This window comes from Coenobita brevimanus, chromosome 99 (assembly GCF_032717465.1).
Source record: "Coenobita brevimanus isolate Jiangsu-jjx chromosome 99, ASM3271746v2, whole genome shotgun sequence".
Classification (NCBI taxonomy): domain Eukaryota; kingdom Metazoa; phylum Arthropoda; class Malacostraca; order Decapoda; family Coenobitidae; genus Coenobita; species Coenobita brevimanus.
This window is the reverse complement of record NC_137052.1, coordinates 5,060,470-5,080,451: the sequence shown is the minus strand read 5'-3', so window position 1 is coordinate 5,080,451 and position 19,982 is coordinate 5,060,470. Positions and strand designations below refer to the sequence as shown.

The 19,982-nt window shown below is 41.6% G+C and overlaps 1 protein-coding gene across 1 annotated transcript in view; it reads right to left on the bottom strand.

Moving 5' to 3' along the window:
* LOC145414371 (muscle calcium channel subunit alpha-1-like) overlaps positions 1-19,982 on the bottom strand; it is a 1,622,725-nt gene that overhangs the window by 467,473 nt on the left and 1,135,270 nt on the right. The window contains exon 29 of the mRNA XM_080283905.1: positions 7,994-8,195. Coding sequence (XP_080140031.1) covers positions 7,994-8,195 — 202 coding nt within the window. The remainder of the gene's footprint in view (positions 1-7,993; positions 8,196-19,982) is intronic.

The following is a 19,982-nucleotide window of genomic DNA, read 5'->3' as shown; positions in this document are numbered from 1 at the left end:
TAAATCACACCAATAAGGGACATAAAAGACTGAAATAAATGCAAAAGAACCATAAAATGAGGTTTTAGAGGTGAGTTTATACAATACTAATCATTCTGGGTACTTACAAGTCACGGGCTCCTGGACTGGTTTGAACCACCAGTTTGCAGTCCACAGTTAATCCTCTGCACTCTAAATTCTAATTTCTTAACACTGCACAACACTGTAAATTCCCATGTGTTCTAGTGGCGAGGTATTGAAGTTTATTCACTGTTTATTCACAAAAAACAAGCACCTGTGGCTTGCACTGCTATAAGCATCTGCTCTCAATTGGAGTTTGGCTGTGACTGTTGATGATGGCGGGGTAACAGAGTTGCCAGATCGCAACAGCCACATTACCAATCTCCTCAACTTTCATTATCAAATTTGTAAACCTAGCATTTATTCTTCACTAATTATATATACAAGTGGAAATACATGTAATTACTCTCCTTATAATTAACACCATGTTGATTATTTTCACACTATGTAGGGTAGCAGATTAATCAGAGAGAGCAAACAATCCACCATCTCCATCCTGTGTATCCTCATACATGTGAAAAATCCACTTGGTAATGCATTATTCTAATTCATTACCAAACAAATTTTTCATTACCAAATTGGCCAACACTTGGTAATGAAAAATACCAAATGGCAACCCTGACAGGGGAGGGGGGAGGGGGAGGAAGGAAGGGGTGAAGGGACCATGGTGTAACAGCTGTTCGGTGCCACGTGGCAATTTCAAATTACGGGAGGGAAAAAAGTCAGATTTTTTTCTAATTTTTTGCGGTTATTGGCCCATTTTGGGAATATTGGATCCTGGGACGATTATGTCCAGTTAGTGGGGATGTTCAGATATTGGGAGTTCAGATATTAGAGGGATTACTTATATATATATACAGTGTATATATATATATATATATATATATATATATACAGTGGGCTCGCACAGTGCGCGAGAGATTGGGCGGTGCACGAACTCGCACACTGGGAATTCACGTACTAGGAATACATAATCTTATGGGAATAATTACATATGGGTGGTACCCCCTCATACCTGGAAATTTTTTGGCCCTTAGAGACATAATAAAGGTCATATGTTTCAGACATTGTACTAAAGCTATAGCTACAATAACAAAAATATGGGTAGTCACCTTAACAACAGTAGACAACAGGCCTGATGACCTTAAATAACAGGGGTTCTGAGGCGCGGCAACACTTACAGCGCCGCACTCCCCACCGCACCAACACTTCCCTCCGCAGACTCCTCTTGATCATCTTCCCCAGGAGCATCAAAGTCACTCACTTTGGCCATAAACCCTTCAAAGTTCAATGCTGACACTTCTGACATTGCATCCTCTTCATCCTCAACAGGAACAGGAGCAGACAATGTCGATGGTTCCGCTATTTCACCAACTTGAGCCCGCTGTGTGTAGCTTGTTATGAGCGTCTTTCTTCCCTGTGCCTGTCTGTGTAGAAACGGAAGAGTTTGTCGATACCAACCAGAAGTTCCTCCGTTCTTAGGTTGTTCACTTCCTGTTCCTTCACCTCTTCCTTGAGCTTATCCACGGCAGCAAGGATCTTGCTAACATTTGACATACACAGCTCAGTCCTGCCTTCCATCACGCTAGGCTGCTCAACTTGACACTGTCTGGTGCATCAACATGACGACACGTGACGTGCTTTCTTAGGGGTGGTTGCGCACTAGTAGAAAATGGCATTTTTGAGCCACTCCTTGCCTCTGCCTCACGTTCTGTGCGGTAAACTCGCGCATTAAAGGGTTTTTGGTTATGATTTTTGGTCACTCGTGCACAAGGCGAATCACGCACTGCGGTGACGTGCACTGTGCGAGCCCACTGTATATATATATATATATATATATATATATATATATATAAACTCAATCCTTGAGTAACACGTGGTTGAGTAACACATTTTTATTCTACCGCGGTCAGCATAATGAGACAAGTCATGGCAACACGCGAAAAAACTCGAGCTCACGCGGGAAGTCAGCTGGCCTGGGGATGAAATTTGAAAGTCGCGCGCTATGACATCACCTTCTAAACTCTGGGTACATTTCCTGGGCACATATTTCCATCCTGTATGGGTATTTATCTCAGTACAACAGCCAAACACCTCAGCCAAACAGCCCGTGAGATGGGATAGGTTAGGGTAGGTTAGGTTACTGAAATTTTGCCTGGGAAGCACAGTGAGCATATTTTCGTGAAAAACCTATGGTTAGTTTTGAAACAACTGGGCAAGCATTGTTTCTGGCTGAGGGTTCCTGGTGGTTTTATGAATACGCATACAAAATGGAAATATGCTTCCTGGGCACACTCAAGGCCGAACGGTTTGATGAAATTTATGGGTTTCACAATTTCAGGGGACAAAATGGGACAATGCGTGCTAATCAGAAAAGAAAAAAAAAATCCATGTGTTCTCATAAGTTAGAGTTCAGTTCCACATTCTTCGTTTAATTCCATGCTTCCCAACACATTTTGGACCAACTGGGCATATGGTTATCAGTCCTTTCTCATGCCTCACCTAGTTCTTACCCACACTTATCATGGATTTTGCAGTTTTAAGGGAAGAAATGGAACGAAAATGTTTGCTAATTAGAGGAAAAGTTACTCTTTCATCCATGTGTTCTCGTAAGTCAGCCTTCAGTTCCACATTCTTCGTTCGATTTCGTGCTTCCCAACACATTTTCAACTAACTGAGCATAGAGTTATCAATCCTTTCTCGTGCCTCACCTAGTTCTACCCCACACTCATAATGGGTTTCGCAGTTTTAGGGGATGAAATGGAAAGAAAATGTTTGCTAATTAGAAAGAAATACTTTCGTCTATGTGTTCTTGTTAGTGTCCAGTTCCACATTTTTCGTTCGGTTTCGTGCTTCCCAACACATTTAGGACCGACTGAGCATACAGCTCTCAAGTCCCTTCTCACGTCTCACAGACTCTACCTCACAGTCATATAGGTCTCGAGTTTTAGGGGACGAAACTGAATGAAAATGTTAGCTAATCATTAAAAAAAAAAAAAAAATACTTCCATCCATGTGCTCCTGTAAGTGAGCATTTAGTTCCACATTCTTCGTTCTTCTTCTTCCTGACAGTCTTGTTTATTGGATTACTTCTGGGTGGTAAATAAACGTTTCATGCTAAATCTGTTTCCCCTGTTGTGTTAATCTGTGTTCCGCTGTCAACTTGTTTGACACAGCAGGGTTACGGCAAAATTAGGGCCTGTCCTAACCTAAATGTTTAAACTTGACCTAACCTAGCTTAACTATAGCCTATAATTTAACCTAACCTAACCTAGTATCCAGTTGGGAAGTTGGGAGATGAAAACCACCTTTGAGTACGTCAAGACAATCATATTATGGCTTAAGGAACGTGATGATAAAAAGTGGGAAATATTTCAGCAGGAAAAGGTAATGTACCACCCTGAAAATAGTCAGAAAAATACAGAAAACAAACTGGAGGAATATGACCTGAATTGGTAAGTTTCTTCCACTGCTTTAAGTAAAGCGTACATTTACCAAAAAAAAAAAAAAAAAAAAAAAAAAAAGCATAGCAAAAAGAGAGCACCATCATAACGATTTGGAAGGACCGGGAAAAGATAAAGATCGTGCGTAGGAAGTGATGCAAATCTGGCAGCTGTGAAAGTTTACATGTTGTCCTGAAACTGACTGAGAAGCTTTTAGGGCGTTATGTGGAGTGTCAGAGAAAGCAAACTCTCACTTTTACCCCTTCTTACCACCTTACCCCACGTACTTTCATCTATGTGTTCTATACACACCATCAGGTATAACACTGAAAGAGATATAACTGTTGTAATTAAAACCATCAGTGGTATTAAAAGTAGCATTAACTAAAACAGAAGTTGGACTGGGTCAAAGCCACCTCCGCTGGGTATCCTTTTATTGATTTCCTCCCGCCCCCCAACCCCAATGTTGTCAAAGTTTCTCCTTCTCGTATCATGTGGCCTTTGGGAGAGACGTTAGGCCGTAGAGTAAGAGTAAAATTTACGGGTCTGGCTGTTTTAGGGAACGAAATGGAGTGAAAATGTTTGCAAACCAGAAAAAAGGTACTCTTTCATCCATTTGTTCTGAGTTAGCATTGCATTTCACATTCTTCGTTCCGTATCGCTCTTCCCAACACATTTCGGACTGATTGAGCAGTTTAGCCATATGCTTAGTCTGTCAGAAATGTGTTGGGAAACGCGATATCAAACGAAAAATGTGAAACTGAATGCTAACTCACGAGAACACACGGATGAAAGTAATTTTTTTTGGTTTGCACAAATTTTCGTTCTATTTCGTTCCCTAAAACTGCCAGACCTGTAAATTTTCATCTAACCATATGGCCTAAGGTCTCTCCTGAAAGCCACATGATATGAGAGAAGGCGAAACTTTGACAACAACATTGGGGTTGGGGGGTGGGAGGAAAATACCGGGGAGCTACACATCAACAAAAAGGTACCCAGCTTAACTTCTGTTTTTGTTAATGCTATTACAACAGTTCAATCTGTACATGGATAGGGTAATAAAAGAGGTACAAGGTAGGGTAGTGGATGTTGGAGTGGCCCTGGTGAGAGAGGATAGTGTTTGGAAACTCCCTGTACTGTTGTTTGCAGATGATACTGTGTTGTTGAGTGAAGACGAAGGGGAGCTGCAAGGCTTGGTGGATGAGTTTGGGAGAGTGTGTAAGAAACGGAATCTAAAGGTGAATGTAGGGAAGAGTAAAGTGATGGTCTTTGAGAGAGGTGAAGTCAGTGAATGGACAGCGAGGTCGGATGGTGAGGAATTGGAAAATGTGAGTACGTTTAAGTACTTGGGTAGTGTGATGAGTAAGGATGGAGGTTTGGAGGGTGAAGTGCTTGAAAGGGTACAGCAGGGAAGAAAGGTTGCTGGTTCTTTGAAAGCAGTGATAAGAAACAGGGAAGTGAGCATGGAAGTGAAAAAGTTAGTACATGACAGTATTGTGATACCAACTCTAATGTATGGAAGTGAAGCTTGGACGTTGTTGGAAGGACACAAGTCAAGAGTGAGAGCAGTGGAAATGAGTTATTTAAGAGGAGCCTGTGGAGTCACATGGAGAGACAGGGTGACGAATGAGGATATAAAGGAGTGTTGTGGTGTGGATGTGGATGTGAAAGGAAGCGTTATGAGGAACACACTGAGGTGGTTTGGGCATGTGGAGAGGATGGAGGGTGAAAGACTGACGAAGAGAGTGTATGTGAGTGAGGTGGAGGGGGGAAGAGGGAGGGGGAGGCCAAGGATGAGATGGAGGGATGGGGTGGAGAGGTATATGAGAGTGGGGGGTGTGAGTTGGGATAGATAGATATATATAAAGGTAACTGAAAGGTGCTTACTGAAGGAAATTTCTGGACGGAACAGTCAAAAGAAGGAATCTGGAATTCTATCTATCTATTGCCAGACGCCATAATCCTGTAAGAGGTGGCCGTTTGACTTTGAGTTATTTGTTTTATGAGGAGGGGCACTAACCCTCCACCAACCCACTTGCTGACACATAGGGAGCATGTATGGTTTGGTTATATGGTTACCACCCAGGACTGTAAATGGTTTCTTGGCTTACAGGAAACCATTTGGCTTGTCACTCAATGTAAAACTGCCTGTAAAGGAAAGAAAAGCAATAAGAACTGACAGGAAAGATGGGAGAAATAGGAAGAGAGAAGGGCAAACATAGAAAAAGAATGATAAAGGGTAAGGAAGAAGTAGGCAGCACTACATTAGGTGAGCGGATGATGGTTGCCACCACCTACCACTATTTATATATATATATATTTATATATGTATATATATATATATATATATATCTATATATATATATATATATATATATATATATAGAGAGAGAGAGAGAGAGAGAGAGAGAGAGGTGGGGGCGCTCACCTTCCACTCACTTGATGTAGTGCTGCTCTCAGGTGTCTGCCCTTTCCTCTCCATCCTTCTTTCCTTCCATTCTCTTCTGTCTTTCTTTCCTTCATTCTTTCCTTGTTCTTCTGCCTATGGGTGACTTTACACTCCCTCTTCTATCTTTCTTTCCTTCATTCTTTCCACTTCCTTCAGCCTGTGGGTGACTCTACACTGAGTGACAAGCCAAATGGTTTCCTGTGCACCAGGAAACCATTTACTACGCTGGGTGGTAACCATATAACCAAATTTTGGCGCCTGGTGGTTTAGTGGGTAATTATTGGGCTCCAATCGGATTGAGCCGGTGAAGGTTTATATCCAAGGGATGGTTGGGGTTGATTGCTCATGTAATGCCACTCAGGGATGAGTGAGGCTGGTCACTCTCATCTTAAATGTCGGGACCAACTGCCTAGCCCCGGGCTCCTACGCTCCTCATGGGGCAATGCAGGATTTGATGATGATGATATATATATATAAATATATATATATATATATATATATATATATATATATATATATATATATATCTATTGCCAGATGCTTCAATCCTGTTTGGGGTGGCCACAAACAAATCGCCTCCACATCGCCCTTTCCCCCGCTATTTCACTGCCCTGCTCCCAACTCACACTCCCCTCTCTCATTTATCTCTCCACCCCATCCCTCCAGCTCATCCTCGGCCTCCCCATCCCTCTCCCCCTCTCCACCTCACTCACATACACTCTCTTCATCAGTCTTTCACCTCCATCCTCTCCACATGGCCAAACCACCTCAGTGTGTTCCTCATAACGCTTCCTTTCACATCCACATCCACACCACAACGCTCCTTTATATCCTCATTTGTCAGCCTGTCTCTTCATGTGACTCCACAGGCTCCTCTTAAATAACTCATTTCCACTGCTCTCACCCTTGACTTGTGCCCTTCCTACAACGTCCAAGCTTCACTCCCATAGGTTAGAGTTGGTATCACAATACTGTCATGTAATAACTTTTTCACTTCCATGCTCACTTCCCTGTTTCTTATCACTGCTTTCAAGAAACCAGCAACCTTTCTTCCCTGCTGTACCCTTTCAAGCACTTCACCCTCCAAACCTCCATCCTTACTCATCACACTACCCAAGTACTTAAATGTACTCACATTTTCCAATTCCTCACCATCCAACCTCACTGTACATTCACTGACTTCACCTCTCTCAAAGACCATCACTTTACTCTTCCCTACATTCACCTTTAGATATATATATATATATATATATATATATATAGTGAAATTTCAAATTTCGATGAACATATGTACCTAAAAATCACCGCGAAATTCAAATCATCGAAATTTGAATTACTGTATTTCCTTAAGTTCTTTTATTCGTACTACGCAAACACTTACAATGCAACAGGCGTTAAGGATGAAATTTCTCACATTATAATGTGACTGAAGTGTAGTTGCAGTTCCAGGTTCATCTCAACATGAACCTGGTAGATTGCATGCCAAAGTTGCCCCTCTTTTGCAGTCCACAATCCCCCTCTCAGGGGACCCAGTGACTTGAGAGGTGTCTGTATAACTCAGCAGCAGAGCCACCCACTCGTACAGGTACCATTATGTAAAGGTACTCCTCTTTACCACCTTTTGTGGTGTAAAACCTCTTATATCAGACTTTCCTTTTATCAGGCACCTAAAACATATCAACATTGTTTATCTTGTAGCAGACTCAATATAGTAAGTGTACGTATTATATTTACAGCATCACTCTACTAAGAATTTATGTACGTTTATATTTACTGCATCATTTTGCCCAGCATTATATAAGCAAGCTTAAAATATTTTAGTGTCATGGACTCAGATTTTTACACCAGAAAATCTTCACATACTGGATTCTAGTTTAACATATCCAGAAAAAATACTTTGTAATAATAAGAGCCCCCTAATACCAGATTTCTGCTATAATCAGACTGAATCTTCCTAATTAGTTAGATATAGCAAGACTTTTCTATACGTTTTCTTTATATTCCTTTAACCTAGCACCACTTCTTTTGATAAAAAACAAACCTGATTTTTGTCGAGGCAACAATTCTTGTACTCTTGTTCACCTTCATTTTGGAATGTGACGATGACAAAACCTACGAAGATGTTGACCATGAAGAATGCGATGATGATGATATAGATGATATAGTAGACTGCTACCATTGGCCGATAGTTGTGCACAGGACCAGCATCCTCAGTATTGGAGTCAATAGACACATACAACAGTCTGGAATTCAATATGCCTTTTATACAATGATTGAAAATTACTGCCCCTTACAATATCAATTTCAATACTGTACAATTATACCAAATTACTGAAAAATTCTTAATAAAGATTAAAGTACCTTAACCGAGATAGGTACTTAGAACATCACAAGGAACACTCCTCTTATTCCATAAAACTTCCACCATACAAAAATGCAGTCTCCATCCTCAACATACTTTCTACCATCTGAACTTCTGACACATAACTGAGCTGCTGTGTACAAATTTCCATTATACACTGCCAAACACTGAAAAGCACAGAGTGATGTCAAATTCAGCCTGAGCCAATAATTATATACACAGCACCACACCATAGATAAACTGATCACGTCTTTGGCTGGAGTAACATTTTTGACCAGCCATGCTACACACACACACACACACACACACACACACACACACACACACACACTGAACAAAGGAAGAATATAAAAGAACTAGAAATGAATATACAAGGATACACAGAGAGGAAGAAAGGAACTTTGAAAAAGGTATAACAGACAAATGTAAGGATGAACCCAAACTGTTTTATAGATTTGTCAATGGCAGGAAGGAATCACCATACTGAAAGTAAAGGGAGAGGTCTATAAAGATGCGGCAATGCAAGCTGAATTACTGAACAAACGTTTCCAAACAGATTTCACCAATGAAAGTGAGTTTGTGGAAGTGGAGGGTGTGACTCGAAAGGTAGTGATGAAAGATATAAAAGTGGAAGTACAGGAAGTGTATAAATTACTGGAAACTCAAGATGTAAGGAAAGCCCCAGGACCAGATGGAATCTCTAATTGGGTACTGAAGGAACGCAGAAAACAACTGGTGGATAAGATTCACGCTTCAATTGTGTGTTCTCTGGAAGAGGGGAAAGTGCCTCAAGAATGGAAAAGGGCAAATGTGGTACCAATTTATAAGGGAGGAAACAGGGAAGAACCCCTGAATAATAGACCAGTGTCCCTAACCAGCATGGTAGCAAACTTGTGCGAATCCTGAAAGATAGATGGATGAAATATCTGGAAGAGATTAATATTTTGGCTGATAGTTTAGATTCAGAAGTGGAAGGTAATTTTTTTTTTTTTTTTTTTCTTTTTGTCCGACTCTGGGCATAGGCTTCACAGTCTGCTATCAAGGCCCAGAAGTCCTACATACCATATACCTCTACATGTCACCACTTCGGCACTAACATCCACCATCCATATTGAATACATGCTAGGGCTGTCTCATACAGGACTGGTATATTGGTATTAGTGGGGGTATTTTTACGACATGTCGGCAGGTCTTCTGGTAGATCAGTAAAGCCTGATTTAATGAAATTCAAATCCTTAAACTGTTCCCTGCCCAAGCCGGGGTTTGAACCTGAGTCCAGTAGGACTGCACGCCACCTCTCTACCGATTCAGCCACCGCCTCCCCCAACTTGTTGAGCTTTTACTCAAGAGTAATTGACGTGCTACAGAAGATAGATCATTGGGTGGCTTGTGTGTATTTAGATTTGGAAAAGGCCTTCGACAAGGTACCCCGTAAGAGACTACTGTGGTAACTAAAGCATATAGGAGGACTGAAGGGAAACCTCCTGGAATGGATGAGAGACTTTCTGAGAGACAGACAAATGAGGACAGTAATAAAGGCCAGGATGTCTGGATGGAGAGAAGTAACAAGTGGAGTACCCCAGGCGTCTGCGTTGGCGCCAGTAATGTTCCTGATTTACATTAATGATATGGTACAGGGAGTGAATAGATATGCAAGTCTGTTTGCTCATGAAGCAAAGATCCTGAGGAAGGTAGAGGCAGAGGAGGACTGTAAAATACTGCAGGAAGATCTGCATAGGATATATGATTCGAGCCAAAAGTGGGAAATGAAATTCAATGCAAAGAAGTGTAAAATACTGGAAATTGGTGAAAGTACCAAGAGGCCATCACTGAATTATATGATGGGTAATGAACCTATCACAAAAGTGAGAAAAGAGAAAGACTTGGGAGTGCTGGTCCAGGATAGTTTGTCTCCTGAAAAACATATTAATAAGTTAGTTAGAGAGACGTATAAAGTTCTGACTAACATATGAGTAGCATTTCATTACATGGATGAGATGATGAAAAAACTAATGGTGGCCATGATCTGCCCCAAGTTAGAATATGCGGCAGTACTGTGCTCCCCACACAAAAATCTATCTATCTATCTATCTATAGCTCGACGCCCTAATCCCGCAAAGGGTGGCCGCAGACAAAACACCCCCAAGTCACTCTGTCACCCACCATTTGACTCCCCTCCCCCCAACTCACCCCCCCCTCCCTCATATACCTCTCAACTCCATCCCTCCACCTCATCCTCGGTCTACCCCTCCCTCTCCCTCCCTCCACCTCACCTACATACACCCTCTTAGTCAGTCTTTCATTCTCCATTCTCTCCACATGTCCAAACCACCTCAGTGTATTTCTCCTAATCTTTTCAACCACATCCACATCTACCCCACAACGTTCCTTCACTTCTTCATTCGTCAACCTGTCCCTCCATGTCACTCCACATGCTCCTCTCAAGTAACTCATTTCCACTGCTCTCACTCTTGACTTGTTCCCCTCTTGCAAGGTCCACGCCTCGCTTCCATACGTCAGGGTAGGGATCACAATGCCATCATGCAGTGACTTCTTAACTTCCATACTCACCTCCATATTTCTCATCACTGCTTTCAGTGTACCAACAACCTTTCTTCCCTGCTGTACCCTTTCACGTACTTCATCCCCCAAAGTTCCATCCTTACTCATCACACTACCCAAGTACTTGAATGCACTCACAGTCTCCATATCCTCACCATCCAACCTCACTGCACACTCTGTGACTTCATTCCTCTCAAACACCATAACTTTACTTTTGTTTACATTAACTTTCAGCTTCCTCCTCCTACACACTGTCCCAAATTCATTTACCACACAAAAAGAAAGATATAAACAAGATTGAGAGAATACAAAGAACAGCAACTAAGATGGTCCCCAGTCTGGGAGATCAGTTGTACAAAGAGAGGCTGGAAAAGCTGGATTTGCCTTCCCTAGAGGAAAGAAGAGAGAGGGATGACATGATTGCAGTGTTCAGGACCATGATGGGAGTAGATGAAACTGACGGAGAAGATCTGTTTTTATGGGATAAGAGAGTAACAAGAGGACACGGAATGAAACTGAAGAAGCCAAGCTGCTTGAAGGATATCAAGAAATATAGTTTTCCTTACAGATGTATAGACCTTTGGAATATCCTGGACAAAGATATCATCCAGTCTAAAAACTTAAATGAGTTTAAAGCAAAATTTGACTTATTGAGAAACAGAGATGGGACCCCACGAGCGTAGCTCATTTCCTGTATATCACAACTAGGTAAATACAATTTGGTAAACACACACACACACACACACACACACACACACACACACACACACACACACACACCATGTCATGACAAGTACATAAACAAGATGATAAAGTTGATGTACTCAAATGTGGATGGAATGGTATCTAAATTACTAGAGTTGAATGATTATATCAGAGAAAATGAACCACAAATAATATGCCTAACTGAGACAAAATTAACACCAAGGATATCCAATGACATACTAAACTTAGAGGAATACAATATATGGAGAAGAGACAGAAATTTAAAAAAAAGGGGAGAAATTATAATATTAACTAAGAAAAATCTAAAAGTCAAAGAAATAAACCTAGATATACCATCACAAGTAGAACTGATTGCAGTAGAGATCGACACATCTGAAGGTAAAGTAATTGTAGCCAATTTATACATGCCACCCAGATCAAACACATGGGAAAGAGACGAATATGAGGACCTGGCAGAGAGTACAATTCAGAGTATAAGATCATTGCTACATAAAATGGAAGAGAAATCGGAAAGAATTATACTAACTGGGGACTTCAATACAAATATAAATTGGAATACTCTAGATATAAATAGCCAAGAAAGCTGTTGGGACCGAAAGCTCCTGGATCTCGTACAAGAGTTTTTCTTAACGCAACATGTGAGGGAAACCACCAGAAAAAGAGGACTTGATGTACCTTCAGTGCTAGATCTAATACTTACTAGGCAAGAAAATGACATTGACAGTTTTATATATCACCCTCCACCCGGCAAAAGCGATCATGCAGTACTAAATTATAACTTCAGGATAGCATATGACATAGTAAACAGCAATGACAGTTACAAAAAGAGCCTAAACTATAAAATGGGAAATTATCAAGACATAAAGAAGTATTTCTTAGAAGTTGATTGGGAAAATGAGCTTAGAGGACAAGATTTAAATGCTGTATATAAAAAATTTTGTGAATTTTATGAAACAGGAGTCCAGAAGTACATCCCACAGCACAAAGAAGCAGATAAGAAAATAAAGAAATGGTTCAATACAGAATGTAAAAAATCAAAAGAAAGAAGAGATTTGTTGTGGAATAGATACAGAAGACACAATAGTGAAAGGGCGTATAATAATTACAAACAGGCAAGAAACGGCTATACAAGAATAAGGAGGGAAGCCCAAAAACAGTTTGAAGAGGATATAATAAATAAAAGTAGTGATCAACCAAAGCTGTTTTACAGCTATATCAGAAGCAAAACCAAAGTAAAAGATATAATACAATCCATTACGGACGAGGGAATCACTTATACACAAGAGAAAGATATTTGTGAAGCACTAAATAAGAATTTCCAATTAGTTTTTACAGAAGAAAAAAATTTTGAGAGGGACTATGTGGAATACGCATGTCCACACATACTACCAGATATACAATTAGCAGAAAAAGTAATACAGGAGGAGTTAAGTAGATTAGACAGAGGAAAAGCAAGTGGTCCTGATGAAATTTCATGTTGGGTATTACGAGAATGTGCCAAGGAGTTCAGTAAACCATTATTTTTAATTTTCAAGAAATCCTTGAGTCAAGGGACACTACCTGATATTTGGAAAAAAACAAATATAGTCCCATTATTCAAGAAAGGAAATAGACAAAATCCTCTCAACTACCGACCAGTATCACTGACCAGTGTTGTAAGCAAGGTATTAGAAAAACTTATAAGAAAAGCTTGGGTAAATCATCTAGAAGAACACAATATGATAACAGAAAGACAGTTTGGTTTCAGAAAAGGAAAATCATGTGTTACTAATCTGTTGAGCTACTATGACAGAGTAACAAACACAATACAGAAAGGGAAGGATGGGTGGACAGTATCTATTTAGATTTCAAGAAAGCTTTTGACACAGTACCACACCAACGACTTTTATGGAAACCGTACCATCAAGGAGGAATTCGAGGCAAACTGTTTTGTTGGATGCAAGACTTTCTCATAAAAAGAGAAATGAGGACAGTACTAAGAGGAAACTACTCATCATGGAAAGAAGTGACTAGTGGAGTACCACAGGGTTCGGTGCTGGCACCAATCATGTTTTTAGTGTACATAAATGATATAAACAGTAACACTGGAAATGAGAGCTATCTGAATATGTTTGCAGATGATGCAAAAATACAAAGGAGAATTACTAGCACAGACTCTTGTAGGGAGCTACAAGAAGAATTAAATAAACTTCATGAATGGAGTAGTACATGGCAAATGGAATTCAATGTGGACAAGAGTCATGTAATCAAGTTTGGTAAAAGTGGAAAAAGACCTGATTGGGATTATAAGTTAGGAAATAAAACCCTATACACATCAGAAAGAGAGAAAGACCTAGGTGTGATTATCAATAACAGACTATCTCCGGCTGACCACATCAGCGAGAAGGTAAGGAACATGTATACACTGCTTGCAAATATGAGAATAGCATTCCCATACATAAATGAAGACATGCTAAGAAGGATAATAACATCATTCATTAGACCAACCCTGGAATATGTATCAGTAGTCTGGAGTCCTCATCTCAAAAAACATATAGACAAGATTGAAAAAATTCAAAGGGCTGCTACAAGATGGATACCAAGCTTAAGGGACCTAAGCTACGAAGAAAGACTAAATAAACTGAATCTACCAACACTACAGGAAGATGGATACCAAGCTTAAGGGACCTAAGCTACGAAGAAAGACTAAATAAACTGAATCTACCAACACTACAGGAGAGAAGGAAAAGAGGTGACATGATAATGCTATATAAGTGCATATCAGGAAGGGAGAAAATAGACTTAAATGATTACTTAACATATGGAGAAGAATCAGCAAGAGGACACTGCAAAAAACTGCATAAGGAGAGGTGATAAAGACGTAAGGAAATTCAGTTTCCCAAACAGAGCAATTGATCAATGGAATGCACTACCAAATGAAATAGTGTGTGCCAAAACAATTCACAAATTTAAGGATATGTACGATAAATATGGTTTAAGACACGGGACAGTACGAGCTTGACTCATTCCTGTAAAGATACAATTATGTAAGAACACACACACACACACACACATAAATGTAGATACTGTGGAAATGGGAGAAGGCAAGGCTGAAGTGATATATATGAAATTAGAAACTGGAGAGAATGTTAAGAGAGATATGGCGGTAGTGTATGTTCCCCCAAAGACGAGAGCATGGAAGGATGACGAATACCATGAGATGTTGTCAGATATGGCTAGCTACTTGCAAAAAATAATTGAGAAATGCAATAATATAATTTTGGTGGGTGACTTTAATTGTAAAGAGGTGAACTGGGAGGAATGGTACTCGGGAGGCGGCAAGGATTCGTGGGGAACTATGTTATTAAATATAATAATGAATAATGTGATGACGCAATGGGTCAAAGAAGAGACACGGTTTCGAGGTGAGAACACACCAGCAAGGTTAGATTTACTGTTCACCAAAGAACCCGATGCAATAGAATCATTGGAATATCTCTGTCCTTTGGGAAAAAGTGATCACGTGGTCATTGAGTTCCAGATGTTAATAGGAAACGTCGAGCCAAGAGACGAGCTTCATAGACAGGGAAGATACAACTTTGGGAAAGCAAATTTTACAGGATTGAGAAACTTTTTTGAAAAAGCAGATTGGAGAAAATTCAGAGAAACAAGAGAGATACAGAGGAAGTGGGATATCTTTCTAGACCTCTATAATTTGGGAGTGGAAAAGTTTGTACCAAGAGTAAGAAGGAAAGAAAATAGGAAAAAGGAGTTGTTTTATAGAAGGTGTATGATAGCAAAAAAAGAGAGAGATAAGGCGTGGAACAATTGGAGAAAGAGAGGTAACGACAGAACAAAGGAAGAATATAAAAGAACAAGAAATGAATACACAAGAATACGTAGAGAAGAAGAAAGGAATTTTGAAAAAGGTATAATTGACAAATGCAAGGATGAACCCAAACTGTTTTATAGATTTGTTAATGGCAAACTGAAACAAAAGGAAGGAATCACCAAGCTGAAAGTAGAAGGAGAGGTCTTTAAGGATGCAGCAATGCAAGCAGAAATAATGAACAAACGTTTCCAGTCAGTTTTCACTAAAGAAAAGGAGCTTGTGGAAGGGGAGGGAGTGATTAGAAATGTTCCGGTGATGAAAGATATAAAAGTGGAGGTATAGGAAGTGTATAAATTACTGGAAACTCAAGATGTAAGGAAAGCCCCAGGACCTGATGGAATTTCTAATTGGGTACTGAAGGAATGCAGAGAACAACTGGCAGATAAAATTCACAGCTTAATTGTATGCTCAATGGAAGAGGGGAAAGTGCCAAAAGAATGGAAGAGGGCAAATGTGGTACCAATTTACAAGGGAGGAAACAGGGAAGAACCCCTGAATTACAGACCAGTGTCTCTAACCAGCATGGTCGCAAAATCGTGTGAGAGAATCCTAAAAGACAGATGGATAAAATATCTGGAAGAGATGAATATTTTGGCTGAATGTCAGTTTGGATTCAGAAGTGGAAGGTCATGTGTTTCAAACTTGTTGAGCTTTTACTCAAGAGCGATTGATGTGGTACAGGAGAGAGATGGTTGGGTGGATTGTGTGTACTTAGACTTAGAGAAGGCCTTTGACAAGGTACCTCATAAGAGACTAATGTGGAAACTAGAATACAGTAATCACTCCAATATCCGGATCAATAGAGCCATCGGTAGGTTCGGATATTGGTTTTGTCCGGATATTGGGCCCCAGCTTATGGACTTGTACTTACGGACCCTAACACAGAGAAACACCTATACAACTCCCTCCGGACATGCATAGCACCTATTTAACACCCAAATCACACCAATAAGGCACATAAATGACTGAAATAAATGCAATAGACACATAAAATGTGGGTTTAGAAGTATGTTCATACATTAATAAACATTCTGGTACTTATGGACTCTAACCGAACCTAACCTAACCGAACCTAACCGAACTCTGAAAAACACATTCCTACTGCACATGCATGAGGTAAGTTTAGTATGGAAAGAAGTACAGTATGACACTTTCTGGTAAGTATAGTATGGGAAAAAATACAATATGAAACATTCTGGTAAATATAGTATGGAAAATAGTACAACATGAAACATTTTGGCTACTTACAGCAAGTCCCTGGCCACCTCGATGAATAACCGCCTCCTCTCGGACTCTGACAGTAAGAACGATTTCCTGAAGCACTTGCACTACACTCTTCCTGAAGTCTTGCACTGAACTTAGTCACTAACACACAGAAGTCCGTTCTTTTCACAGTGTTCACTTTAGTCCAAATAATGTTCCATTAAATTTAAGTGTTGCACATTAACTTTTCCCAAGTTTTTTAAGTTTCCAAAGCCAAAACAAAGAAGGTTAGTTACGTTAAATTTCTTTTCTACTTAGTCTTTTCTCCCAACTTGAAAACCTTAACACAACACACCGTTTTTTTCACTGCACAACACTCAAAATTCCCGTGTGGTCTAGTGGAGAAGTTCTTGCTGTTTATTCACTGTCAGAGCCCGAGAGTATCACTGGCAGGCGTCCAAGGGGTGCATCGGTGGGTAGTGGTGATGGCGTACCGACTACAGAAGACTCTGAAGACAGCCGCAAACTCACGTCGAGCGGTGACTCCACTGTAGCTGATGTGCTGGGCTGTGGCTCGGAGCATGAGGGCCTGTCTTGGGGAGGCAACGGAGTGGAACCAGGGCTTGGCACAGCGGGGGTCACGGGCCTGAAAAACTGTCAATCGTTGACTGACGCAAGGACCGACGATTCTGGCGATTGATGATGCGCTGCCGGAAAGCACGCACTTCCTCCACGAGTCCCAAGGGCCCCATCTCCCTGTCGCAGTCCGGGTGTTCCAGGTAGTCTAGGACAAACTCTAGATGTTCCCGGAGTGCGCTCAGCTTGGGGATGGCTGGAGTAGTGTCCTGCTGGGCGGAGTCTGCATCATCATCGCCTTCGTCGTCGGAATCTTCAAGTTCGGGACTGACACCAGCAACCGAAGACGCGATCTCGATATCAGACAACGTCTGATACCCAGGATCGCCCTCGTCGTCGTCCAACCACTCACGAACATCGTCCACATCAACATCGTCGCCGTGCGTACGTAGCCGTGCATGGAAGTCATCCACGTCAAACCCTAGGAAATCGTACTCCACATCTGTTCCGAGAAGCAGACGAGACCAACCATTTTCAAGAGTTTTCACAGGGACTTCCTTCCATGCACTAGCCCAGTTGTACAGCGCAGACTTGATGTTGTAGCGGCGAAGGTTTTCCAAAGTCCGCTTGCCTCGAGTGTCACGTCCTTCCCTGCGCTCGTCCTCGTCCTCGAGAACCACCATCACCTCGTCCAGGAACTTCCGACGGTACAGGCGCTTTGTTGCCACGATCACTCCTTGGTCCATTGGTTGAATGAGAGCAGTCGTATTAGGTGGCAGAAACATGCACCTAATACGGCCATTCTCAGCAACCAAGTCCTTGTCGCACGGGTGGGCAGGTGCATTGTCGAGGAGAAGGAGAGCCTTTACCCTGGTCGCGAGGAATTCCCAGTGTCTTCGTCTGGTAATGTATGACCTCCTTGACGAAGTGATGGTGAAACCAGTCTTTGAAAATCACAGCTGTGAACCATGCTTTCAAAGAATGGTACCATACGACAGGAAGGACATCCATCACCCCACGAAGGCACCGAGGCTGCTTTGCACGGCCAACAATAACGGGCTTAAGCCGGTGCATGCCGTTAGCATTGGCACAACACAAAGCAGATATCCGTTCCTTAGAAAGCTTGCGGCCAGGTACACGCTTCTCCGTCTCATCGGCGAGAGTGTTCGTTGGCACCGAGCGATAGAATAGGCCAGTTTCGTCAGCGTTATAGACTTGACCGAGAGTGAGGCCCTCCCTGTCGATCAAGCCTTTCACCTTGTGCCGAAACTCGTCCACTCCATCCTCGTTAGCGTCCAATGCTTCGCCATGTGCTTTACGGTTAGTAAGGCCATGTCGCAACTTGAACGCGAAGAGCCAACCCTCGGATGCCTTGAAGTCTAGGGCGTCGTGAAGCCTTGCAAACTTCTCAGCAGCAGCCTTCAGCTCCGTTCCACGTACCATCACACCAGCTGCACGTTGCTGTCGATACCAAATCAACGTGGAGCGGTCGATCTCTGCATACTTGGGAGTAAACATAACCTTCCTCTCCACGTTGCGTTTGCTTCTCGACGAGAAGTCAGCCGTGTACTGCATGAGCTTGTCTCGGGAACGCTTGATATCAAACAAAGTCGACCGGGCCAGGTTGAACTCGCGGAGAATGCGAGAGGAAGACCAACCCGCATCAACCTTCTCCAATATCTCCCGTTTCTTCTCCAGAGTCAACACCACTCTCTTCCTTTTCTCAGGAGGCGGGGCCATCATCACACACACTAAGAGTAGGGCAGAGAGCAGCAGGAGGCCTTGCAGCAAGTACGGCACCACCACAAAAGCGAGCACGTGGGCAGCCATTACGAAGAGCGCAGGTCCAGTCGCGGTGAGAGACAGGCGGGAAGTGGGGAGGATGCAGCGGCGCTCTATCGGACGTCGGAGGAATGACGAACCAAAACAATGCTCTCACGCGGCGCGCGCGGCAAGTTCAAATTACGGACGGCAAAAAATCGGGTTTTTTTCCAATTTTTTTGGATTTTCGGACCATTTTGGGAATGTTTGATCCCAGGACGATAGGGTTCGGTTAGTGGGGATGTTCGGTTATTGGGCGTCCGGATATTAGAGTGATTACTGTATATAGGAGGACTAAAGGGGAAACTTCTGGAATGGATGAGAGACTTTTTGAGAGACAGACAAATGAGGACAGTAATAAAGGAAAAGATGTCTGGATGGAGGGAAGTAACAAGTGGAGTCCCTCAAGGCTCGGTGTTGGTGCCAGTAATGTTCCTGATTTACGTAAATGATATGGTAAATGGAGTGAACAGTTATGCAAGTCTGTTTGCTGATGATGTAAAGATCTTGAGGAAGATAGAGGTTGAGGAGGATTGTCAAATACTGCAGAAGGATTTGGATAGGATACACAATTGGAGCCGGACGTGGGAAATGAAATTTAATGTAAAGAAATGTAAAATATTGGAAATGGGTAAAAGTACCAGGAGACCATCACTGAATTATTTTTTGGGTAATGAATTAATCACAAAAAGGAGAGAAGAGAAAGATTTGGGAGTGCTGGTCCAAGATAGTTTGTCACCAGAAAAGCACATTAACAAGATAGTTGGAGAGACTTATAAACTCTTGACTTACATAAGAGTAGCATTTCATTATATGGATGAGGAAATGATGAAAAAATTGATAGTGGCAATGATCCGCCCCAGGTTAGAATATGCAGCGGTAGTGTGGTCCCCACACAAAAAGAAAGAT